The sequence below is a fragment of the Vigna angularis genome, chromosome 2, assembly GCF_016808095.1.
Source record: "Vigna angularis cultivar LongXiaoDou No.4 chromosome 2, ASM1680809v1, whole genome shotgun sequence".
NCBI classification, from domain to species: Eukaryota; Viridiplantae; Streptophyta; class Magnoliopsida; order Fabales; family Fabaceae; genus Vigna; species Vigna angularis.
In genome coordinates, this window is record NC_068971.1 from 46,944,170 (window position 1) to 46,971,965 (window position 27,796).

The following is a 27,796-nucleotide window of genomic DNA, read 5'->3' on the forward strand; positions in this document are numbered from 1 at the left end:
GGTTGAGATTCCCATGTCCGGAAGTTTTTCATGGTGCTGCTTACGGGTTCTTCCTCTTAAAACTGCCTAGAAGTCTGAATGATTCTAGGCCAATCAAATATTGGAAGTTCTGGCTGTGAAAAGTCATCGAGTTTAATTCATTTAAGGTTGATTTATTTACAGTGTAATGTTTATACTTAATTCATTTAATTTGGTTATGACTTAATTATCCATGGAATTATTTTTCTTCATATCATCAGTTTAATGTTTAACAAAAAAAAAGGTAGCAGCTATAAATATAACTTATGAGGGTAAGATGGAATTTTCGATATAAAGATGATGAATTTTTTAAGGTTATATTAGTTTAAATTATAGATCTTAAAAATAGAGTTAGTAAGTTGCATAAGTGGTAGATATAAAATAGTAACAAAATTAGAATATTCAAGTAAATCAATAAATAAACTACCACTCTTTGGGCATGCATAGCTGCTCTGATTACTCAAAACTATTAATGAATAAGCTTGCAAAATATAACTTTAACTTATATACGCCAACCTTATTTAAAACTTAGACTTTTTCTCAGTTAAATAAATACTAAATATAAATCAAACACAAATAATTCACTAATGACAAAAAAACTAGATCCTCCAAGTGCAAAACACGCGACCTCCTACAATACTACATAGTTTTTTTTTATCTAAAAAATTAGTTCTTTTTTTCACAACTGTGATCACAAGGATCAATCCATGATGTAGTACACAGTACAAAAAATATTGTAATTTCTAGCTGTCAAATTTACAGTTTTCGGAAGTTAAAGAAACTGTTAGTTTCGACGTGCATCCCAAAGTTGATATTTTGGCAGTTTCTAACGGTCATCCGTGAGACAGTTGTAGAAAAAACTGCAAAGCAAAACAAGTATTTGAATATCCAGCGTAGGAAGTTAAACAATCAGCCTGCACAGTCGAATGGAGAAGGAAATGCAACAATTAAGAAAAAAAAATTATTTGGCCACAAAACACGACTTATTCAGGTTACGTCACCAAATCTATGCATGTCATAAAAGAAGAGAATAAACAACACCTTACCAAATCTTCTCCCTCTTAAAACCGTTCTTCGAACAAGGAAAACGACATTCACCGGGGCTTACTTATCCTGAACCTGTCCCATGAAATCCAAGATGTAGTTAGAGAAAAAAGAGCATCTGTTACTGATAACCATTCCACCATTACACAATATTAAGTTCTTAATAGTGCACACCTGAGATAGGTCTAGTTTTATCCAGGACGACTAGGAGCCATAGTTTTCATTCTCTGCACATTATTCAAACATTTGCTTGGTCTGCAGTTCAGTTCTCTGCTTATAAAGGCTCACCAAAGTAAAATCGAAACTTGAGCAACATCAAAATACATAGAGGAATCATCTTTACCACTGCTGGTTGTTGGGAATTCAACTCTGAGTCCAAGTCTAGAAATAAAGAAGTTGAGCACTATATAAAAGTAAAAGACATTAACCCACTGTCTTAAGGTTTTGGGTAAAAAGTGGTGTTCGATCCCTTATATAGTTGACTCAGATGTTATTGATGTTTGTGTAACCCAGGGAATATGCTTCTCGATAGACCCAACAGTGGTATAATGATCCCTATACCGAAAGTCTTCCTGGTAAAGGTGGTAAGCAAGTTCACATAAAATGAAGAGGCATAATGAAGGAACGTCTTCCTGTAGTCCATAAGAAACATGTGCTTGCATGATTGAAAACGGAAGCCAGAATATGAAAAAGCAAGGAGAAAACAATACATATCTAGATATTTGAGACCATACAAACAAGTAGAAAATTTTCCGAGAGATTTATTATTTAAAGTTGAGACTATATGAATATTTTGACAACTATATATGTACAACGGTGGAAATGTTAGAGGTAACACCTATAAGACTCACTGTACTGTAGTAATCTACTCTCACTATGCCGAGCAAATATAATATCTGATTCCTAAATAGTAATGGTTTCTTGAGGTCTGCACTTCCTAATCCTGATATGCATACTACCATTGTTTATGCTTCCACCCGCCAATGGTTGGCAGCAATGCCTGCGCAGTACCTGGTTAAGTACAGCCAAATCAAATGATTAATTTAACAGCAACTTTAGAACTCCAAATATATATGGAATTCAATTCTATTCACTTCAAGCGTATGATAATCATGACAAGCTAAGATGTTCTAAATGCAAAGATGTCTTTGTTTCAATTGTGTGTGTTGAGCGAACAGAGTTAGAGAGGTACACTTTTCCAATATTCTGGGTCCAGCTTCAAGGCAGAAACTGTAATGCTTTCCAAATCCACGTTACTGATGCCTTCTCTCGTGCACTTCCCTTCACTGCCTTCGTGTCTCTTGTAGATAGTGACACTTCCACTTTTTCCCACTTCTGTAACCTCATCCAGGAAAAACACAGCTGGCTTCTGACACGGGTCAGAGCTCATTGGTCTCGTATTGAATGTGAAGGGACCGTCTTTCCAACTTCGCCAAGTCCTAAATGTCTGCAATGGCATCTGCAAGTCTGATGCCATCAACAAAAATGGATATATTTGTATGGTGTAACCCCATGAGATGGATATTGACCATCTATGCTTATGATCATAGCAAAAACTTTGCTGCACTGTCCGGGCAGGGTCAACGTGGTATGCACTGATGAGCTTTTCCATTGAGTGAAATTGAGTCTGGTTGGGAAACACGGAGTTCAATTGGTCAAGGTGATGGAGTGATACAAGTGGTACCAAAGGGTGTGCAGCTAGAAGACCATATGGATCCCCTCTTATGTCAAGCTGTAAGAGAAAAAGACCATAATAAACAAAATTTATTATGCATGGATAAGTCCAAAGATTTGCATTTAAGCTGAACTAACAACATCTGAAACATGAACATGATTCTTTCTTCATACAAATATGTGTATCAGTGTATAGGTTGTACCAAAAAGTACACAAATGTAACAAGTGGAAAAAGAATATACCTGGTGGAATCCACCTTCTCTGGTAAGAGGCACCCCAATTTCATTCACACAGGCCCAAACCCTTTGATCAGAACCATAAAAGTAGTAGTATCTGCTTAGACAACCATCCATTATTTTGGCTAGTTGAGCAGCTAATGCATAACTGATTGCAAATCCACCACCACCAAATGCCATGTCATAAGAATGCATCAAATCTTGCTCAACACTCTCAGAACTCCCACCAATATAATACATCTGGTTGTGATCATATTTTCTCAACACAGTAACTAAGTTCTCAGTAAAGAACACAGTATCATCATCTCCCATTACAAACCACCTAACATTTGGCAAACCAAGTTTAAAGCTCTCATGAACTATCCGGGAAATCCGAACTGCAGATGCTGAATGCACATACTGGAACCGCTTCCAGCCCTTTGAGATTTGATATGGCACTAGCATGTCATCACGCAGAATCTTAGGCTTCTTGTCAAGCCAAACAAAACCTCTTGTGGTGTTTGGATTCCACCATAGTTTGCTGTAGTTGCTGCGGTCATGCCAAGTGTTAGATGACCCACCAATGCCAAACAGAATATGTGAGATGTTTGTTGGTGCGCTGTCAATGACAGAAGTATTCTGTACAGTATGTATATGCTCCGGTAAGGGGAACCATCGGTCTGGTTTAGCAAATGCTGAGTGGAGAGCGAGTGATATGGAGGCAACAAGGCACACAAGTATGCCAAACCTTATGAAGAGTATAACAATATCACCAAGTCTTTCAGGGATAAAAGATACTCTGGATGCTTTAAGAGAAGACTCATGACAAAGTTCCAAGCGAGTCTGACACATCTTCTCCCTGCTACATTTGAAATAACTCATTAGCAAGAATTTAAATATGAATCATAACAAATCATAGAACTTGCAATTGATCAAAGTCACTGTATGAAACAATTCCATAACATTTCTACTAAGGATACTTTAAGTCATGAAAGGGTGTATGCTTACTTTTTATCTATGAAATCCTCATTTCCCCAGAAAAATAATAATAATCCAACAAGTGGATGCGCCAAGTTTCTTATTAAGCAAGGAGAGTCCTTAAACCTGACGAATTTGTTTAAACCAATAATTATTTTTATGTGCTAAAAGATTTAAAGATCAAAACCATTTATCCAGAGAAAGCCAAACTATGGTCTTTGTATGTTAAGAATATTGATGGTGAAATACTTGTCATATCCCTACTTGTTGATGATCTCTTACTTTTAAGGAGTAGTAGTAAGCAGATTGAAAATTTCAAGAAAGAAACGAGAGAAGTTTTCGAAAGGACCAACCTTAGAAGAACGACATTCTTTATTGGTATATATCAAAATCAGAATGAAATATTTCTTTATAAAGAAAAAATGCAAATAAGTTCTCAAGAAGTTTAACATGGAAGAGAGCAAACTAGCTGCAACTCCAATGAATCAGAAGGAGAATCTTTACAAGGAAGATGGAGCTGAAAAAGTACACGAAAAGCTATATAGGAGTCTTATAAGCTGCCTAATGTACTCAATTGCAACAAGACATGGCATCTTTCATGTAGTAAACTTGTTATCAAAATACATGAGTTGTGCTAGTAAAATTCATTTCCGGGCAGCAAAGAGAGTTCTTATATATGTTAAGGGTACAATGGATTTTGAAATATGTTGAAAATTTTAGTCTTCTTGGCTACTCTGATTGTGATTGGGCTGGATGTGTTGATGATATCATTTTAGCTTTGGTTCTGGAATCTTTTCATGGCATTCAAAGAAGCAATAGTTCATAGCTCAATCTACAACAGAAATAGGATATGTGACCGCAACTGCTGCAGTTAATCAAGCTCTTTGGATTGCAAAGCTCGAGGCAGATTTGCATATGGAACAACAGGATAGCACAACTATATTTGTAGGCAATCAGACTTCAATTTCAATTGCTAGTAACCCATCTTTCATGGCAAAGCCAAACATTTCAAGATAAAGTTTTATTTTCATAGGGAGACACAAAGAGAAAGAGAAGTGAAATTAATCTACTGCAAAACAGAAGAACAAAACTCAGATATCATAACAAAGGTGCTTTCTAAGTTAGATTGAAATTCTTGAGGCAGAGGCTTGGAGTATGCAGTTTCAAAGTCCAGAAGGAGTGTTGATTGGATGACTCATGAAACTGAATTTTAATTTGTTGCTTTCGTTGGTCTTTTTCGGTCTGTGATATTCTTTGTTAATAACTGATATGCTTCATATACAGATTTTTAGACATTAAATAAGGGTTATATATTATTTTATTCACTTCGTATAAATTCTGTTGTTGGGCAATTAATACTGGTATGTCGGATACTACTATTATTTTGCAAGAGAATACTCACAGCAAGTACAAAACAAAGGAAAAAAAGTGGTCTATAAAACTGACCTTGAGAAGGCGTTTGATAAAGTGACTTTGCTTTATTTTGATGTCTTACAAGTTTTGGCTTCCATAGTTTTAATATCAACTAACTGTGTAACTTCCTCTCTTCTTTGTGCATTATTTAGAATGGCAACAAATTAGAGAGTTTTAAAACTTCTAGGGGTCTTAAACAAGGGAACCCCCTTTCTCCTTATCTTTTTGTTCTTTGATGGAAAAGTTTTCTCTGACCACAATGATTCTTTAGAAAAGAAGCTTTGGATCCCTATTCAAATTTATCATTTGGGGATGATGTTTTTCTTTTCTCAAAAACAACTACCAAACAAACTAAACTCATTGCTGCTACTTCTGATATATTTAGCAAAGAATCCAATTTAAAGATCAGTGTTACTGGGTCTAGAGCTACATAAACTATGTATATCCTTTGAAGAACAAAAAAATAGATGGGAGACTATATCATCCATAGAGACTGCTAGTTCTCTAGTTAAGTTTCTCGGATTTCCTATCTTTAAAAGGAAGGTTACTAATTCTCAGTTCATTTTATTATTGAAAAATTGCAATCTAGACTTGATTCATGGAAAAATGAATTCTCAAACAGAACTGGAAGGCTAGCTCCAACTAGTTCTGTTTTAAATTGTCATTCCTACTTATTATATGCAGGCAGCATGGATCCCCAATGAGTACATGTCCAAATTGAAAAATCTATTTGGGACAAAGTTGCTTCTCCAAAAGCTATTGGGGACTTGGAATCCTCAGTAAAGATTGTCCAATACTGCACTACAAGTAAAACTGGTGTGGGACATGCAGCAGAACAAAAGTAAATTGCGGATGGATATATCATGAAGAGAACCTTATCTCTAACTGTAACAACTTAAGCTTGCTACTCAGATTCTATGCACACTCTTCCTACAGCACATGAGTACCTTTCTCTAATTTTCTCCATACATGATATGTTAATGAGAGGCTGGAATGTTGATCTCAAGTCTATGTTAAGAGAGAGGAAAACCAGAAATATGGAACATATTACAGTGATAACCTTATTCTACATACTACAACCTCACTGTCAGTTACAGCTTTTGTAATATTTCTGTTTTTATAATCTTTTCTGTCCAAAAACCCTCTAGATTGAAGGTCACTGAAAATTTAATATTAATTACTTTGCTATCTTATTTTATTTTATGCATTTTTTCTGTAAATAAATTGAACTGTATTGCACTGTAAAATAATTTCTGGACAAAAGACAGAACAAGTAATATCATTTTCCATATATTTTTTGGGATTAACAAACTGAAAAAGTTGTTAAAATGTATTCCTAAGATACAGGTACAAAAGTAAATTCATAAAAATAATTTTTTTCCACAGTACTTTAATTTTATAGTAATTAAACTGGTGTAACAGTACTCTTTTTGCATACTCATAATTCACATAAAATAAAATGCATTTCTTAAAATGATAAATTTAGATCATACCATCTCTCGTATGGATCAAATTGGAACACTTTTTTTACTCTTGGAAAGAAGCTTGAGTGATAATGTAATGAGCATATATTGTAGTTATCTTTAAAAATAGACATGAGAGAGGTATAAATAAAATTCCAACCATTACTGAGAACAGAACAGAAAAAAGTTCAAACATTTCATACCTCAGTTTAAAGATCAAACTGTAATACTTTTTTTCCTTTTATTTCCTTATCAGATTCTGCTATTCCCCTTTGCATAAGTTATGATTTTCTATAACTGCAACCTGTTCTGTTTCTTATTCCTGAACAACTCCCTGCAATGAAACAAAATTATAAGAAAAAAAATATCCTAAAAATAAAAACATAAGGGTTAAAACTTCGCATGAAAGGATGTTGATGTCGAAGACCCCATGATAATAGAAAGAAATAACTATGATGAAGATTCAGAAGAAAAACTAAAAGAATTGAAGATTTTGATCGTACACCATCAGCAGAAGAAGGATAGATTCCCATCATTCAACAGAATTCTCCTTCTCCTTCTCCTTCTTTTATGATTTTTGTAGGTTTTTTAATGGTGCAGAATCCTCAGACCTTGTCTGAGATCATGATTTGCTGTTCACATTGCATATAAAGGAGAACTTTGTACATTTACACAGAAGAAGAGTGAGAGGAATGACTCAATTTTTTGTTGGGACCTTGAGGGGTCGGTTATGGAACATCATGGTAATGTGTCATGTAATATGCTCTCTTGCATCATCATCATGCACTCACACTGATACACATTCATATAAATTTGCATCCAAAAGGTTGTTCTTCTAAGTGTCCTTTTCTTTTATTATTATTTTTTCAAACAAATGCTTCTTTATTTTAAAAGCTAAAAGTGGTATTGCCACCACTAACAATAGATGGCATATATTCTTCATCACATAGATAAAAAGCTTGTTTGGGTATAGGTTGCCGTAATCAAAATGTCAATTTCAATAAAACATAATTATGTTTGCGTCAAAGTTACATTGATGTCTAATCATAAGAAAACATAATACTTTTAATTAAATTCTAAATTGATAAGGAAATATATAAAGTAGAGTCAGGTTAATTTTGAAATGACGCGTGGCTTTCATCAAAACATGACACTTTTCTGACAATGCTGTGTGAGATCCGAGAAAAGGTTGAGTGAGTGTCAGACTTACAAAACTCAGTTGTTAGTTAATACTTCTCTTCATCTTCCATTGGATCACTTACACCTCAAAAGTAATAACTTATCAAGATAACAAAAATGTACATATTTTTTTAAACAAAATACTTATACTTGGATTAACGATTAAATTATGTTTTCTCCATTTGTTTGGATGAATGAATGAAAAAGAAAGAAAAAATAAATCATTATATAAAATGTACTTTTATGTCCACTATTTTTTTTTCACCACTGTATTCTTTGAGAAAATAATTTACAATTAATTTATTAAATATATAATTTTCAGCATAATCTCTGCTAAAATGGGAATATTAATTCATTGTCAAGGTATGATTATTTTTATGTTATAGATATATAATAGAAAATGTTAAGACTATTTAATTTTAAATATATTTAGTTTCTAAAAATTATTTTTGCAGTGTTATTATTATACCATAAAACATGTGTATCTTTCCTTTTCATAATATTGTATTATTTTCTACTGTTTTTTATTTAACATGATTACTCTTATAAGATAAAAGAAAGCTAACTTATATATTTTTTGTTGACATCATATCAATCTCTTATGTATAATCAATTGGAATTTAAAAAAGAAAAAAGGCTTTTGATATAAAAAATCAGGTAAAATTTTAAGATGTAAAAAAGCAATGTTTTTTTAGAAAAATTAAAAGACTTTTTGTTTCGGTTATAGAGCTGAGTTATTAAGTACCTTTACAATTTGTCCTTTCTCGCCATCAAGTCTTGGTTCCTGAGTCTCTTGTTTTTTCGTCCGGCGGGAGTGTACCTGTTAAATGCACAGTAATTGAACGTATGATAATGACAGTAATAAATGCACAGTAATTGCCTCTACCTACCTTTTACATTTTGACTTATATTTATAGTTTTCGGGCATGGGCTTAGGATTAGCGATATTTTAATCTCGACTCAATCTCAGTCCAATACCCTTAATCGTGATTTACTTTAATCTCCTTAACATTAATCATTTGGGCTTAGGAGGCCGACCAGCCCGACCGACAACTTTGTCTTCTTTGTTGACCGTCTGGTTATGTGGAGTTTGTGGACTGTGACAATCGTCTCGTCATATGGTACAATTTTGTTATTATAGCTTTTTATTTTATAGATTTAAAAATATTTAAATGATACGATATCGCATAATTCCAAATCAATACGAGAAGAAGTCTATAAACAAATATTTTTGGATTCTCAAATTAGCAAAAGATTTTGGGTGAGTATTTTTAATAAAATGTGGTGACATATGTTTACATCCTTTTTAACCTAAGAATAAGATATATTATATTACGTGAATTTCATACTTGGATTTTTGGTTTTTTTTTTGCCTATTTTAGATAGTTAAAAATATAATATTATCATAAATGTGGGTTAATTAGGTACAACTATGAAAATTAACTGTGATTAATATGGTAAAAACTATGATAATTATATTTTTAACTCATACTATAAATATTTTACACCATGTTACTTCAAAATTGTTATGATAAAAGAAAACTTAATGTTCAAAGAGTAAAGAATAATAAATGTTCTTACCGAAAATGAGTCATTTGAGGTGAACTAGCTTCATCTGTAACAAGGAGTACAATAGCTTGGACACTCAAACCAGTAAAAAATATTTTGTGAATATAGGATATTAAGTTAATATACTTTATGTGATAATATGTATTTATAGATTTTTTTTAATATAATGATGAATAAGATAAACTCAAAATATAATAACATATTTAACATATATAATAACTGATTTAGTTTATTATTCCTTATATTTTATTTATATTATCATAAATATGATTTTTTTTTCTGATTTTAAGATATTAATATTTTATACAAACCTCGTATTTGAATATATTTTGAATTAGATAAATATAATAACAATAATTGAAAAACGTTAGAACAATCACATGAAACAAATGCATATATAAATAAATAATAATAAAAACAGTCTTTATAATTAAGAGATAAAATTCACGGGGGACTTTGAAGTGGTTTTAAAAAACTCCAACACTTAATATATATATTTTTTTTAATTCTTTTGTAGAAGAAAACAAAAATATTGTCTAAAATCAAATTGCAGAATTAATGAGAGGGATATGTGATATTGGAAAAGTATAAGAAAGATTGAGGGAGGAGAAGATGACAACAACCCAACCCTCTTTATCATATGTCTGCTAAGCAACACCTTTCACCTTTTCTCATTCCTACTTTCTTTACCTTTCTCATCTTATCATCTTATTATATTTATTTATTAACCTCTTTCCTTTTTGCTTTTAACCATTCATTATTTAATTCTAACTTTCTTTTCATATCCATTCCATTATAAAACCCTACACTCTTTAAGATTTCGGATCAATCCCATAATTTATAAGTACTTTTACTCTTAAATAATACGTATTTTCTCAAGCATATAGTATAATACTATGACCATGATGTTTTTAACAATCTGTACTTTTAAGGTGAAAACAAGCATATTGATAGAGACTAATTTAATGAGAACCAACTTACTAAATTTTACATATTTTTCATATTTATTTCTCTCACAACTTTTTTTTTTCTATTTCATGTCATATTTTTGTATATATATATATATTTTTTTAAAATTGTCTTTTCTCGACCCTTCCGACAATGCTGAGCTATGGTGTGTGTTGGTTGCAGAGGCAATGAAGTTCCATGTACACTATCGACAAAACATCACACGGATACATACAGCGTAACCAACATACATGGATGCGGTTGATGTTCATGTCATCCATGCATTACCACACTATTCACATTCCATGCTCAGTTTTAATTTTTATATAATAACCTCAATATCTTTAAAATTATTTTTAATATATTATTTTAGTATACTCTTCAGTACACATTTACTTTTTCGTTTAATATAATTTTACTCATTTAATAATTTGATTATGGTTATTAATCGGTGAATTTTTACTTTTACTCTTGATATCTATTATCTATCACATCTTCAATCAAATAATAAACATCACTGTTGCTTTCGAGATATATTGCTATCATGCTTACCTTTTAACACAATTAAGGGGCCTGTTTTATTTTATGTGATTTCAATTATGATTTGGCTTTAAATTTTTACGAGGGGTGTTTGTTTTTTTATTTTTATGAATCAAGTGTCATCCATTAATTTCGTAAGATTTTAATATTTACTTAAGAGATTTACCCTTTATCATGGAATGAAGAATCAAATTTGAATGACATAGTGTTGTTTAAAGAATTTCGTGTTTCAGCATTTGATAAGGCCGTATCCTTGAGTTGTTGTGGGTAGTTCATTGGTTGTAAGTTCTTGCATGTCAAAATCAAGGACCAAGACGTTGGATTTTGCTTTTGTGTTGGCCTAAGATTGGTGAAGGTGGGGTTGAACAACCATTGCTATATTAAAGCGATGGTTTATTGAATGATGTGAGTAGGTGATAGTTAAAAGTCTTACATTTATTTGTATAAAATTGCATCTTCAAATGGTGGAAGCAACACACTTATTACGGACCTCTAAACACTTGCACCAAGAATTGGACTTTATCATGATTTTGACTAAAGTCATTTGGGTAATTGCTGAACACACCTCCTTCATTGTTAGGTACAGCCCCTCTCTATATTTTATTTTTCTTCCAAAAGTACCCAATTTCCAGGACTTAGTTTATGTTGAAAGTTTACAGCTCTAAAAAAAGTAGGAAATTAATAGCTCTTGTTTTTTACGAAAGGACTATACACTAAGAGTTCAACATATAATATTAACTACTGATATCGTTTTTCTTAGTTTCTAAATGTATCTATGTCATCGTTTTTCAGTCTTTTTCTCTAACCCATCTAAGTTTAGAATATGCTTTAAGATTGTGATGATTTTGAACCTTGATGGTACGAAAGACAAGTTGCTATTTAATAAAGGATCGAGTTTCTAACGAAATTAGGAAATATTTACCTATAATTTTTTTCTATATTTAAGTCAATATGAGTTATGAAGTATTTAGTAAAGTTATCTTTCATGTTATAGAATACTGTGTATATATAAAAGGATTAATAGGTTCATCAAATCTGTTAATATTTTATATCTATCTATTATAATATAAGAAAAGAATATACTAAGAAAATTATTCTATTATCCATGTTGAAAAGTGTTAAATTAATTTTTTAGTCAATTGATATTTTTAGTTTATATTTATTTTGTTACATGTGCATAAAAGTTATTTTTTTTTCTATTATCTATTATAATATACGAAAAGAATATATTAGAAAAATTATTTTATTAGCCATGTTTATTTTATTGATAAGTGTCTCAAAAGTTGATTTTTTAGTCTATTGACATTTTAAATTTTCTTTTTATTTATATTTATTTTGCTGCCACAAAATTATTTTATTGTTTTTCCATTTTTTTATTTTCTAATTTTGTTTATTTATATTTATTTTCCTACTATATATGCATAGTATTTGTGTAACTTTTTTATCTATTTATTTTATTTTTAAACTAATTTGTTTATACTATTTTTTCACTATTAATTTTATGATTTAATAGCCTTTTTTGTCTTTAGATTTGCTTATTTTCCTCAATTAGGTATTTTCTTTTAAAAGTGTGTCAAATTGGTCTTCACTTAGTAAATTTTGCATCAACGTCATCTCTTCCATTAAATACGGACAAATGGCGTTAACTTTTTTTCTCTCTCTTATGCTTTTCTGCAATGCAATAGACCTTTCTGTTTTGCAAAGCATAGCAGACCAATCTGTCCTCACTTTTAAAAGCTATTAAGCCAAACATTAAATATTTGAGATAAAATAATAAATAACAAGAATTAAAATACAAGAATTAAAATGGGCTGATAGTGATGCATACAACACAACTCCATTTTCACTCCTTAAAACGTGAAAAACATTCTTCATTTCTTCACTGCAGCAATAACACAAACGTTTCATCTACTCCTTTAACTACACACGCTCAACACAATCTTTTTCTTCTTATTCTTCTTCTTTAATCTCACACCTCATAATGCAAAACAAAGAACTCATTCTGCGTCTTCTTCTACCACAACATAGACCTCCATGTTGGCCTTCATTTTCAATCCTATCTTCAACCATTCTCCCTGAGATTTTGAAACAATGCAACTGGTCTAGAGTCAGATAGGCCCCAAAATAGACAACGGAAAAACTCTTAATCCAACGCTAATGTTGTGCCACCCTGGTCATGGCCATGATTGAAAATAAAGTTGCGACTTCTGTCAATCCAAGTAGAGAAATGGGGAAGAGGAGAAAGAAGCCTTACACGTTTTTGGAAGGTGAAGAAGAAGGTGGTGTCGGTGGTGTTGATGATGCCACTGACATCGAAAACGTAATGCGATGGCTTCTGTCCGGTGAAGGATGCTCGAAGGTTGGTGCTGCTCCATGGTTGTCTCGCGTGGAAAGAGAAGGTGAAGAAGGGTGAAGGCGGTCCTTCCATGGGTCCATGACTGTCTTGGCAGGGGAGGAATTTTTGGGTCTTTTATTGGGAATTATTTTATTAAAAAAAGGGGTTAGAAGTATATTTGTGCTGTGAATAAAAGTAGAAATCTAAGATCTGTTTAGTTGCACAGGATAATGTATTAAGTTAATATATATATATATATATATATATATATATATATATATATATATATATATATATATATATATATAAAAGAAGGTGAGGATTACGAGTTTATATATTATATAATATAGTTTTATATAATATATGAATTAAGAGAAAACATTAAATAAATGAATTAAGAGTGGTGTTGTTTTTACAATATTTTTAAATGAGAATTAATCATTTTATGCTACAAAAACTGACAAAAGTTGCTATGTTAAAAAAACTAAAGGAGAGAGAATAAAAAGTTAACGCTTTGTGAGTATTTAACGGAAGGGACGACGTTGACACAAAATTTAATAAGTGAAGTTCAATTTGACACACTTTTAAAAGAATGACCTAATTGAGAAAAATAAGCAAATGGGACAAAAAAAGGCTATTAAACCTAATTTTATTCTTTATAACTTCTAATTAATTAGTCATTTAATAAATTATTAAAGAATAACTTATATTTAAAGTATATATTTTTTATTCTATTTTAAAATATATAGCTCTAATGTATTTATATTGTTATTATTTGAGTCTAAAAATATATATTAGACGATTGATCCTACAAGTCTAGCAACATATAGTGGACATATATTGTAAAAAACATTATATGAATATAACAATATATACAATAAAGGAGTATGTCCATGCATTAATTAGATCAGTATAACAAAAAACATTAGATGTGACATTCCACACATTGATCAGACGAGTCTATACATACAGTGATTAGAAGAGTAAAAGAAATATTAAACGAGTTCATCAATGCATTGATTAGACAGGTTAAAAAATATACATTTTTTCAATGCATTGGTTAAACAAGTTAAAAAATATACATTAGATGATTCTCTCCATACAATTATTAGATAAGTATAGCCAAAGAAATTACATAAATCATTCCACACATTGATTAAACAAGGTCTAGAAATACGCATTACACTATTAGTTCATATGCTAGTTAAATAAGTCTAACAAGCACTAGGCGAGTTTTTTCATACACTGATAAGACAACTTTGATTTTATACATTGCACAAGTTTGTTTGTGAATATACAAATTATATGAGTCTATTAATACACATTAGAGGAGTTTGTCCATTCATTAGTTGCAATACAAGTAAATGAGTCAACACATACATTGGTTAGACAATTTTGTCGATATACTAATTAAGTGACTCTAATGACAAACACTAGATGAGTATGTTGCTAGACGAGTATGTTTATATACTGATTAGAAAAAACCTGTAGTATTCATTAGATAAGTTTGTCGATACATAAATTAGACAAATTTATTAATACACATTATACAAGTTTGTTCACTCACTAATTAGACGAGTCTTACAATACACATTACATGAGTCTGAATATACACTGATTAGACGAGTCTAACAATACTCGTTGTACGAGTATGTTAATATACTGATTAAACAAGTATAACAATACATATTAAGCAAGTTTATTGACGTATTGATTAGACAAGTCCAGCAATACACATAAGACTTGTCTTTCCATATATTGATTATAATAATATAGCAAAAAAATTACACGAGACTCTTCATAAAATAATTAGACGAGTATAAAAAAATATTAGACAAGTCATTTTATATGTTGATTAAACGAATATAACAAAAAATATCAGATAAGTTTGTAAATACATTAATTAGATGAACAAAGCAAAAAACATTAGACGACTTTAACAATATATATATTAAACAAGTCTTTATGCACACAAATTATATGAGTTTATTAATACTCATTAGAAAAGTTTGTTCATTCACTGATTAGATGAATCTTGCAATACCATTAGACGACTTTGTTTATACATTTATCAAATGAGTATAACATAAAACATTACACAAGTCTTGCAAGACACATTGTATGAGTATGTTCATACACTGATGAGGTGAGTTTTGCAACGCACATTAGACAAGTATGCTTATACAAATATTAGATAAATCTATTAATACACATTAGATGACATCCATTATATGATCGTTTGTCCATATACTAATTAGATGAGTCTAACAATACACAATAGACGTGTGTCCATATATTGATTAGATGAGTCTAACAATACATGTTGAATGAGTTTGTCAATGCATTGATTAAACAAGTCTAACAACACATATTACATTAGTCTATTCATATACTAATTTGTATTTTTAACGAGTCAACTCTATATAGTTATGCATATCTCTACACTTGTACAGAGTCTACTTTATTTTTGCACATGTTTTATCCTTTATATTTTTATAAAGTCTATTATTCATATTTTAATACATATATTGACGTCTTAAACTTATAAATTATTTTTAAAGTTAATTTTATTTAAAACTTAATTATAAACTTAAAAATATTTATTATTATTTTTCTCAATCTCCAAAAACTCTTTTAATAAAGCGTGTGAGCATATATTTAAAACTAGTACATAATAAAACAATAAGATAATAAAAATAATAGTAATAATAATATAACAGAAAGATATAATAAATTATCATAGTAATCGAATTTAGATAGACTAGTAATCCCTCGCTAAAAACCTCCAACCTCTTCATCCTGTAATTTTAAATTTTTAAATAATTCTCAAATCACACTTATTTAAAACTATTTAATATTTAAAAGAATGAAAAAAGAAATGGTCAAAAATTCCTTTTGAAAACAACTTTTTCAGTGTACAAGTGTGAGCACACATATTTCTTTAAATAAATTAAAAGAAGTTATACAATTTATATTATAACAAAATTAAAAATTATTAGCATAAATTAAACATATATAATTAAATTATAAAATCAAAAAATAATCTAATAAACTTAAAAATAAAAATACCAAGAGGATACTAATACTTAAAACTACATAATAATTTTTATAATTTTTTTATATAAATTTTAAATAAATTTATATTTTTAATAAATTTAAAATATTCATACAGATAATCTATTTAAACATTAAAAAAATAATATAATTAACTATTTTAAATTAATCTAATAAACTTTTAGATTCAAAATAAACAAACTTTTAAATTTTAAAATAATATAATAAAAGATTTAAAAAACAAACTTTTACGCATGCAAAACAGAAATTTGAAAATAATATAATAAAAGATTTTAAAAATTTTAAACTAATATTTAATATGCCAAACAGAAATTTTAAAAACATGTAAGCATTAAATAATACAATATAACAAAACAGTGAATAATATATAAAAAAAATATTTTACAAGTAAGGATCGGCTTTGGAGGTGCGAAGCACATTTTAAAACATCATATCTCGAATTGCGAAAAACATCTTTTCCCAGAACATACATCAGTTGTCCAAATCAGACGTTGAGATCCGAAATTCCTCCGGTTGAATTTTCATATTGATGTATACATTTTTAAATTTTTTAAATTTTATTTTTTCATCAAATGGGGTGCATGTTCGTAGATGAGGAGTAGAATTTCAATACTTCATTCAATTTTAGTTAATAATAATTACTTCTTCTAATTAATTAATTGAATTTTAATTAATAATAATTACTTCTTCTAATTAATTAATTAGAAGGTGGTTTGGAAAATCAGAAATTAAGATGAAAAAGGTTGGAGGTGTAGAGTGAAACATCCAAAAGGTTATTAGAATTATTCATTACCAAAATAACTGACATCCATTTTTGTTATACACTTTAGCAGACAGCCATAAGGGATTGTTGGGAGTGTAATTAGCCATTCCCAAACATTTGTTCCTAGTTTTTCAATTGGGCCGCGTTTGTATATTAGGTACAGTTTTTGCTAACTATTTTATCCAAGACTCTGTTGCGAAGGGTTTATTTATAATATCTTTAGATTACCTTAAATATTAAAAATGCTTATAGAAGTAGTTGCCATAAGTTATTTTAAACTTGTAGATTACAAAATTTTACTCATTTCATTTTTATTTGGTTTTTAATATGTGAATGGCACTATTAATTGGTCACTCTTTAAGATTATTTTTCTTTTACGTCACATTTAACTAGCCCAAAGTTGTATGCAAGGAGTGAACTTATATTTTAAAACTTATGAACAAATACATAAGACTAAAATTTAAAAGAAAAAAAATTAAATCAGACAACACTATTTTATTTTTTGTGCTTTCATAGTACAATTTAAATATATGAGTCTTATGATTAGAAAATGCTTAAACATTGTATTATACTATGATAAGCAGTAGTAGATGTGGTTGAATTCGTGAGTGATATTTGTGACCACTTGACAAAAAGTCAAGTAAAGAGAATGATATATATTTCAATGTATGTGACACGTATTATAAAAATAAAATAATTATAAAAAATAAAAAAAAAATATCAAATAAATAATTAAAAATAAATTTTATATATTAAAAGATAAAATAAATAAAAAATAATATCAAATAAACATAAAATGTTTATGTGTTTCAAATTAACCGTTAAAGTTAACTTTAAACCTAGATAAATATATTTTGAACATAAGATTAAATCTTTCTAATAATAACTCTAATATAATATTAAAAATAAATTTTTAGTTTAATTCAATTTCACAAAATAAATTTATAAAATAAAATTTATAAATAAAATTTGTAAATGTAATCGACCTTATCACTCGTGGCGACCGACGGTAACATTTATCACATACTCGTTTTCACGACGGTAACAGTTATCACATACTCGTTTTCATGGCTAATATGCTTTTACACATTTGTCTTTTGCACATAAAATATGATTTGAATTTCTCACGTGAATTGGATCGGAACAAGACATTATCTACTTTCCTGTGTGGAATTACTTCTCTCTCTCAACGCATTAATTTTTTAATAAAAAATAATTAGCAAAGGTACATGGTTGATTAGCAAGTGTCATGTCACGTTCAATAAATGTTGAACACATGCATACATCACTCACCTTTTGATTTTCTGGAAAGCACTTATTAAATTGATCTATGACAGTACTCTCTCACTCTGCAGACCCTGCAATTAGGTAGGCATGCTAAAATAATTTCCTGTACTTAATTAATTAACAACTATTATGCAGACACTACTTACACGAAACCATTATTCATCTTTTATCTTTCACTCATCTTCTTCTTCTTTTCTCTAATAAATTTCCATATTTCCATATTTCACTCGTCTGTAGGAATCATGTTTCTACTTCTTTTCTCTCTACTTTAAGCGTGCTTACTTTATACTTAAATAATATTTGAATTGTTAGGATGCGCAGATTTAATGAAGATTCTGATCAAATATTAAATTGTATAATCTACTAATTAGGTTTATTTCAGTGGGCTATCTAATTTTGTGAGGATAATAAGTGATTTTTTAATGGTTGATTTATCAATGTTATGCCTAACAATTTACATAAACTACATGTATTAGTAAGGTTAAATAGGAAAAATGTTCATATAAAAGTGACAATTATTATTTTCTTCTTTGTGTATATCAGTTGTGTACATATTGAAATAATTCAATTGTTTTTTTTAATATATTTGTCCTTATTGATAAAAACACTTATGACCACCTTGTCTCCTATGCCTTTTTTCATCATTAGCTCATCCTTATCTTAATCTTGAGTTCAATAAAAAAAAAAGTGTTGAAGTCTTTCTCTTGGCTAATTCCATTTACCTCCTTTCTTCATCCATCAATTTTCTCTCTTCATCAGAATTTCTCTTTCCTTCTTCAACCTCGTCTCTTATGACTTTCTCTTGTTAACTCTTTAATTTGTGTGGCAAAAGTTATTTTATTGGAAAATAGGACAGGAGAAACTTCTTGGCATTTTTCTACAAAAAAAAACTTGATGAAAATAACACTAGCAAAACCATAACAAATAAGTTAAAAAACAATGCAATTTTTAATGCCAACTACTAGTCTTTGTATAGTAAAATAGGTAGATCACTCGATTTTTACTCAATCTCTAGTTGAAAGTGATTATTAATCTTTTGGGAGCACAATTCATGGTACAAGGTCTCAAATGAAAAACAACTCCATGTAAATATTTTTAAAAGTCAAGAATGACAAAACAAGCAAAATAAAACTTAGAGAATTATGAAAACAAACTAAATTTGTAAACATAAAATATGGCTAAACCAAATATAAATAAGAGATATGAAAAAAAAAATGAATTAAGACAACGGTAAACGTACTTTTAAAAAACCAAGGAATAATCTAACAGTTAATTAAAATTACCATAACAAATCACTCAAACACTGCAGAGTTAAAACTCAGTTCAAAGTTGTTTATAATAAGAATCAAGACTATCACCTTACTAGAACTAATTTACAATACCAAAAAAAATATACACTAATTAAATATGTTCAAATATTAATTAAATAAGATTTTGTTAATATATTAATTAGACGAGTCTAATATTTTATCTCTATCCCGTACATTAATTTATATTTTTAATAAGTGAATTCCATATATTTATTCATATATCTTTTATAATTTTAGATAATTTACTCTATTTTTACCACATGTTTTATTCTTTATATTTTTATAAAGTCTATATTTATATTTTTATAAACACATTAACTTTCTAAACTTATAAGTTATTTTAAGATTGATTTTAATATAAACTTAAAAATATTTTTTTATCTCTAATTCTCTTTTAATAAATATACAAACTAATAGTGTGTAGACTCAAATTTAAAACTAATTTACGATACCAAAAGAATTAAAAAAATATAATATTGGATCCAATTTATATCCAATATTATTAATTTCTTTTATTTTTATTTTCAACTTTTACTTCCCAATTATCAAAGTGGACGTTTCTATGAATTTCATTTTCTTTCACTTTAATTTTGTGTTCTAAAAATATGTACACTTAAAGTCAATCAATTCATATTATAAATTAAATCAAACTAAGAATTAAGTAATATATTTAAACTAGCTCCTTCAATGACTCAAAATTAAGAAAGATAGATAAATTAGAGGCAACATTTAAACTAGCTCCTTCAATGACTCATAATATATTTAAACACAAATAAAGTTTCAAAAGATAATGTCATTGATAAAAAAAAAATAGTGAAGAATTTATGAAGAAAGAGTTAAAAACCAAAGTAGCAATAGATTTATGAATATTGACAATGCACGATGATAATCTTAAGCTCAATTTATGGATGCCATTTTAAACCGTAAGGGTCCAAAAAAATGTATAAAACAACATGATACGTTTGAAGTATTTTTGGCCATCAATGTGATTAAGAAAACAGGTAATTTTGAACAATTAAAAGGCTGATGATTTATAATAATAAGAAAACAAATCCAAACACAAGAATATATACTTATGACAATTTCTAAAGGCTATTGAAACTAGTAAGATTTTTAAAATATTCACAATCATGTTATTTCATTAGAAAAATCTTGAAGTATTTTCACGCACAAGAATACCGTTAAGCTAGAATTAACGTAATTTCCAGGTATATACTTTTCTCTAACGGTAATTTTAACGATTCAAATTGGGTTGGGGTCAATGATTATCTTGATTCGTGGTGTATTTTGGATCATCCCTTATTTCATGGAGGTCCAAGAAACAAGTAACATTTTCTTACAGTTCCTCTAACATTTTCCGCACAGTCTCTAACATTTACACAAAAGCTTTAAAACATACTAATTTTCGTCCATTTAAATCAAAGTTGGGAATTCCAGGCACCTATTCCCATATTCTGTGGGGATCTTAGCAATAATTAGTTTTCAATAATTGATAATAAACAACAATATCAGAATCTGTTTGTTGGTTTTCTTTTTATGTTATATATGTTTTGCTGTGTATATAAATGAACTTTCCAACTTTTGTATAATATTTTACTGATCAATAACACTGGTTGTTTCATGCTTCTTCTTGTCTCTTTTCTTCACTAAATAACTTGAGTCTGGATTACTACAGTGTATCAATAGTCTGCAACCATCGTTAGAAGTTTTATTAGATAACTTTCCAGTTCATATATATAATCTCTTTTCACTGTCATATTTTTCGATTACTGAATGCAACATACATCTTTTCGTTTGACCAAACCTATATATACGAAATCACCTTCATGAAACCGAAAATTAATGTTCTAGACCAACACAATTGGACAACACCGTATTATCACAAGTTCTTAAAACTTGTTTATTACTTAGAAGCATGTACTCAGAAATATAGTTTCAGTGAGTTATTGATTTACATGCTGGATTTGGTACGGATGAAGGCTTTTCATCCATTTTCTTTATTGCAATAGCAGATATGTTGATCGTGATTGATCATAAGTTTTGGAAAAGCAATTACATTATAAATTACGACAGTGTATTGCTGTTGAAATTCAATATCAAATAATATTATATATTTATATTTAGCTGTCGTATCTTAATTCCAGATCCACGTGTGCAGGAACACTAGCATGAAAACATAGGTAGCAGCTCCATTGCCTTATGTCAGCAAAAATGGTAGCTAGGCACATCCTTCTTCACTTGGTCACTTGTGCAAGTCATTAGTTCTTGCTTGAGAACAAGGATTAGGTACTAATAATGTTAATTTCAATCACTAGCTTGTGGGGCTCGGAGTGCATAATTAAATTATACTGATTAGCCTAACCAATAATTGAAATCGTTCTTAATAAATAGGCCCTTGGTAACTATATTCTTCCTCAACAAAGTCCACTAAACATTAAAGAAATAAAAATGACAAAGAACCTAAAAACTAGTTAATACCAATTTGCTGTGCATGATGACACGGATAATTCGTTTGAAAACATAGCCAAATGAATATACATTATAATTGGAAGAAGCCAATTCACTACCAAATATAAAAATCCAGATGTTTCAACATTTGAAAGATAAACAAATTTTTTTTCTTATTAGCTTCCTTTTTTTAATCTTTATTTATTGTTTCTTATACTGCTTTAGAAGAATTGAGTGAAATCGAATCAACTTTGGGCTACCGATTTAATCTGCCCTGAATTGACTAGTTCGTGTGTTTGTCTCAATCGTGTGTGACTGTGTGAGTGAGACAGGGAGAAAAAACTCAATCATACATCATTAATTTGACTTCTTAATTTGACTTGTTAGCTTAACGTGATCTGGGAGAAAAAGCCTAAAAGATTCTTTGTGTGTTTCTGAAAGACAGATGCAAGAGGAAAAGGTGTTTAGATAATCCAAACAAAGCGGTGGCTCTTATATAGCTCCTTCTCAAACTTAATATATCATTTGTTCATGCCTTGAACATTAATATTCAAAGAAATTGTCATATATACACTGTATTTTTCTGAGCTTTAGCAATAACTCAAAAGTAATTAGTTGCCCTTTTCTGTTGGCAATTCGTTTGTTGAGTTTCCATGCACGTCGTTTAATTGATATTGGTATATAACATTTAAAGTGTTACGAACATAATTTATTGTTTGCTTTTGGTGTAAAACCTTTGGTGAAATACAACCTATATATATATATATATATATATATATATATATATATATATATATATATATATATTGTAATTAAAAATGGCTACAACATTACAAGAAGTATTGTTTTATAGAGATATTGTTTGTTTTGTTTAATCTGTTTGTTCCTCACATGCAATTTGTGTTCTTTATAGTGGTGAGGGACATGGAGTAATGAATAAAGTAGTTACTATAGTGGAACAGAAATACTAGACACGAGTTTAAATGAGTGGTACTTTGTGTGCGTGCTACATAGTAGAAGTTATTATGAGAACACTGGACAGTGTGTAACAGTATTACGTACCATGCATATGGGTTTGGTGGAAGCTTCAGAGAAACAGTTTAAATGTATTTTCTTACTCTCATAACCGTTATCTCCATCATCCGTGTGAATCAAATATGATGCTAGACAGTTGCATAAATGGGACCCTCCCAAGACTGTGTTGCAAGTAAACCAAGCAAAAAAACAACAGAAAAGCTTCAGTACTAAAGGCAAGACACAGGGCTTATAACAAGGCCTTTTCAGATAACCTTTTTCTCTTCCCCCATAGATTCTTAGGTTGCTTTCAAATATAATAATAACCAGGACATGCAACCCTAAACTATTCATATTCAACTCCCTCCCTAGCCAGCCTTTAATTTTCTCTTTATATAAAGCTTCTTCCACCTCATCTGTTTCTCACTTTCATTCTTATCATCTCCCAACAGGTTTAATTCTCCTTGCCACTCATAAACATGGAGGATTCTCAGTACTTGTTGTGGTTCAAGAGAAAACAAATCTTGAACTCACATATTCAACAACCATTTGGAGCCCGCATCACCAACACCAACTCATCATGGGAGGAAAGAGCTTTTGCAGAAGATGCTGCTAGGATACTTGGTGGGTGCATATGGCCTCCAAGATCATACTCTTGTAATTTCTGTAAAAGAGAGTTTAGGTCTGCTCAGGCTCTAGGGGGACACATGAATGTTCACAGGAGGGACAGGGCTAGGCTCAAACAAAGCCTTGGTCACCCTAATGAATCCCTTCAACATCTTCACAAAAATGATTGTAAGTCACCAAGTGCTCAATTTTCTCAAGAGATGGAGCTTCTCTCGTCTAGATATTGTTGCCTTATATAATTACTCTAACCCTTTCAGGTTCAGCTGCAGCAAGCAAAGCCTCATCTTCTAGGCCCTCAACTATATCCACTCAAGAAAATTGTTATCATCAACCTACCATGTCTCCTTACTCTCCTTCGTTTAGCTGGGGACATCACCACATGGGCTCTTCTGATTCAGAACCAAAAGGGTCTGCAGTGAATGGAAGGGAACAGTTTTTAAAAGGTTCGGGTTGCAATGATTATGTTGAAACAAGTTTGTCTGTGGGACAAAGTTCAGTGTTTGGCCAAAAGTTACCAATTGAATCATATGGGGACGAAGCTATCAGTTATAAAAGATCAAAGACTTCTATGCCTCCTTTGCCTGTCTTCCACAAGCCATGTTCAAGTGATAGACACCTAACTTTTCATTCTGCAGAATTCGTACTTGGACTCAAGCCTGGAATGGAAGACTTAGATCTTGAACTCAGGCTGGGGAAGCCACAGAAAGTTATTTAGTATATAAGACAAACAGAAGAAGTTGTAATGGAATGTCAGTGTTTACCTTTATTTTTCCCCTTTCCTATTAGAGGTTCATAGAAAATAGGCCAGAACCTTCCTCGCCTAACCTAAAGCCACCTTGAGTAGAATTCTTAGGTTTATGTTCATGAGATGTTAATTTGAATACTAATGTTATATCTAGTTGCATGTTACTATCTTTTTTTTTCTTCTCTTGAACATGTTGATGTTTCCACCTTTCTCTTAAAATTTACGCGTAATGATTTGTTTTCACATTTTCGTAGTATAACAAGGAGAAACATAAAAGAAGTGTAAGATAAAACTTCCATGTGATGAATAGAATAATATTGAGTAACTATTGTAAAAAGTAATGAATGAGAATAATCTTAAATAAGAATAAGATTTTTCTTGAATTATTAGTTTGGTCACTGCATTCAGTTCATCATTTGAAAGACAGATGTTGAAAAATACAACACTATAGCACCTTCAACAATATGTAAATTTGACCATCTCAAATGTGATAGTTAGATTTAAGCTAATAAAACAAGTTAGTGGAAATTGAAAATCTTATGTGCTAGGGTTTCACAAAGAGGGGCAATGCAAAAACAGACAAAGAAATGAACGAGACAAAGTTGTTTCTTTTTTTCTTCTTCAAGAAGAACAGTAATTTCTTAGAAGTTTGTTTTATAGATACAGTATACTCACATTTATTTGTGGTGAGAGGAATCAAAGAGATGAAAAATGAACTGTAAGGTAATAATTAAAGTGGGGGAAGAACTGACAGTAACTGACAATTAGAAGTCACTTCAGCTACATATATTCCAGGAACTAACAGTAGTCACATGCATATAAACCTGCACAAAATTATGAATAACCTTTTTACACGGATCATTACAAGTGATCGCTCACCCACTTACCACTTCACCTCATCATTCCCATAAATTCCAAATGGTTCAGTTGCTTTCCACATGCTTTTTCCTACAAACACTTCCAAAAAACCAACCAACCACACGGAAATTGAATATTAACACAAACAGCACAGCCAAATATTAATTTAGTTTGGTAGAGAGGGAAAGGACATCACATCATTGGCCTTATTATCATGTCATTGTTTTTACTCTTGGTGTGATGTGTATTTTATATATATATATATATATATATATATATATATGTGTGTGTGTGTATATATGTTAGTTATAGTTATCCCTAAAAATGTCCACTTCTTATCTTTCAAATATTTCGAAGCCCGAGACTCTTCTGCTCCCTGTAGTAACTTAAAAACAGTGTTAGCCACCTTATTGTGACACCGACCGTTCCTCCAGAATACACGGGGACGTCACAGTCTCTTCTTTTCAACCTTTCTTTCTAAGGAAATTTTATGAAATATCGCTTTTATTTGACTTCATGTTCTTTGCAGTCTGCCAAGAGCAACACATACACACAGAACCAATGCATTTCTGTCTACGATCAAGGGGGAATTCCAGCAATATACCCTTTTCACCATGTTTGCTTTCCCATTATGGACTAACATATATACACGCATATTTTGATTCATAAGGTTGAACATTCGCACAACAGATTAACGAAGAAAAGAAAGTTTTCCATAACAACTTAATCAAGCACAACTTTAATATAATTGTACATGTACATGCTAAATATAGGACCACTTATCTTATGCAAAAAGTTTAACTCTTCATTTACAAGTTAGAACAATAAAGATTTATATTGCTTTTATATTGCATTTCTTCCAACAAGTAAAGTTAATTACATGGATAAATTTATATTGCATTTCTTCCAAAGGTTGGTTTGGTATCTGACCGGAATATTTAAGCATTGGAGTTTTCTTATTTGAACATAAAAAAAAACACTGAGATTATGTATGTCAACACTGCATATAACTATCTTTGTTTTATCCTTGTTTTTTATAATGTGCACGCATCTCAAAAACATGTAAGAAAATGAAATAAACAACGTACGTTTTGTTAATATCTCAATTTTGTTCTGATTTTTCTTTCCTTGAGCGGTGCCGTGAAACGAATTTTGAGACTGTGGCAACTAAAGGCATTTGGATAAAAGTCTTTTCCTCGGTTTAAGCTTTCTTTCTTCTCCTAAAAACTTGCTCAGAGGAGCTGATAGAGGAAGTGGTGTTACTGACTCAGTTTGCAAGTATACGTGAATAAAATTGGTGTTTACTTGGAATAGAAATTATGGTTAATTAATGCAGCATTTTGGTTTTGGCAAGGCCTGATATCTGGCTGAATCTTATGTTTGAATTAAAGAGTAAAGATGTATATGCATGCAGCAGAGAGAGGCCACATGGGGATGATGATGTGTGTGTTTCTGTTTTTATTTGGTGTATTTATTGTGGGAATTCAGATTGATACATGTTCCCCACTTTAGCAAGTTTGCTTACTTTATTAAGGGTGCTTCGATGTATGCAAAGTGTAGTGATAGTATTTTGTATAGCTAATTGCTATATACTGCTGAAGTTTAAGAGTGTCTATAGAGATTGGAATTGTAATTGTAGGTTCCTAGCACGTGTGTGACTATGCATTAGGATTGTTTGTAGGTTCTGGCAGTGAAAACAACTACACAGACATTTCGTCGTATAATTAATCTATTCATCGGTTGTGAAAGACGATTTGACAAATGACACTTCACAAGCTCATTCTCTCCATCCTACAATGTCGCTTTACTCTTCCATCTACAAATTCAAACCTTTCAAATATAAAATACTTCTTTCAATTTGACAAAAGGGAAGGAAGAATAGGGGCTTCTACAATCTGCATGCACGTGATGCCAATTCTAAATTTCAATCCATCTCCTCCGTGACTACAATAGCTTTTGTAATTTTCTAGCTACCTAAACCTACTCATGTGATTCTGCCACATGATTTCCCTGAAAATTCATTAGCTTTGAAATTAGTTGTTTGCTTCTTTATTGGAAAAATATATATCAAGAAGTTTGTTAACAAAATTATTATTTCTAGTTCACATAAATAAGTCAAATCTCTTAGGATTAGTTCATCTATACTTTGTGACTCAAACTCAAACTCAAACTCAAACTTTTTGTTATTGGCCCAAATGGGTATGTATTGGGCCCATAAAAAAAGCATCATCACTACCAAATCTATATGCCCAATAAAAAACATACACGTTTTGAGATAAAGATGACATTTTT

General features: G+C 30.3%; 2 protein-coding genes across 4 annotated transcripts; one reads left to right on the forward strand and one right to left on the reverse strand.

The window, feature by feature from the left end:
- Nucleotides 1-1,803: 1,803 nt before the first annotated feature.
- Nucleotides 1,804-7,546, reverse strand: LOC108328050 (uncharacterized). Of its 3 annotated transcripts, none has more exons than XM_017561828.2 (5): nucleotides 7,310-7,546; nucleotides 7,010-7,140; nucleotides 2,980-3,811; nucleotides 2,255-2,794; nucleotides 1,804-2,073 (listed from the first exon to the last, which is right to left on the reverse strand). In XM_017561828.2, the coding sequence occupies exons 3-5, from the start codon at nucleotides 3,802-3,804 to the stop codon at nucleotides 1,966-1,968; spliced, it is 1,473 nt and encodes a 490-aa protein (XP_017417317.2). In that variant the 5' UTR covers nucleotides 3,805-3,811; nucleotides 7,010-7,140; nucleotides 7,310-7,546; the 3' UTR covers nucleotides 1,804-1,965. The 3 variants fall into 3 exon arrangements, with proteins under 3 accessions (XP_017417317.2, XP_052729588.1, XP_052729590.1); XM_052873628.1 differs by having other exon boundaries at nucleotides 1,804-2,069; nucleotides 2,251-2,794; XM_052873630.1 differs by having other exon boundaries at nucleotides 1,804-2,069; nucleotides 2,251-2,794; nucleotides 2,980-3,814.
- A 16,031-nt stretch (nucleotides 7,547-23,577) lies between these two features.
- Nucleotides 23,578-24,810, forward strand: LOC108327600 (probable transcriptional regulator RABBIT EARS). The gene is made up of 2 exons (XM_017561287.2): nucleotides 23,578-24,069; nucleotides 24,159-24,810. Exons 1-2 carry the CDS (start codon nucleotides 23,754-23,756, stop codon nucleotides 24,614-24,616), a joined length of 774 nt encoding a protein of 257 aa, XP_017416776.1. The 5' UTR covers nucleotides 23,578-23,753; the 3' UTR covers nucleotides 24,617-24,810.
- Nucleotides 24,811-27,796: the final 2,986 nt, after the last annotated feature.

Bases quoted from the DNA above. Each gene is read 5' to 3' on its own strand.
- LOC108328050 (XM_017561828.2), bottom strand. From the start codon at position 3,804: ATGTGTCAGACTCGCTTGGAACTTTGTCATGAGTCTTCTCTTAAAGCA. The intron at 2,795-2,979 runs GTATATTCTTTT...TTTCTCTTACAG, and splicing joins GAGAAGGTGGATTCCACCAG to CTTGACATAAGAGGGGATCC. The intron at 2,074-2,254 runs GTACCTCTCTAA...GTACTTAACCAG, and splicing joins ACCCAGAATATTGGAAAAGT to GTACTGCGCAGGCATTGCTG.
- LOC108327600 (XM_017561287.2), top strand. From the start codon at position 23,754: ATGGAGGATTCTCAGTACTTGTTGTGGTTCAAGAGAAAACAAATCTTG. The intron at 24,070-24,158 runs GTAAGTCACCAA...TAACCCTTTCAG, and splicing joins ACATCTTCACAAAAATGATT to GTTCAGCTGCAGCAAGCAAA.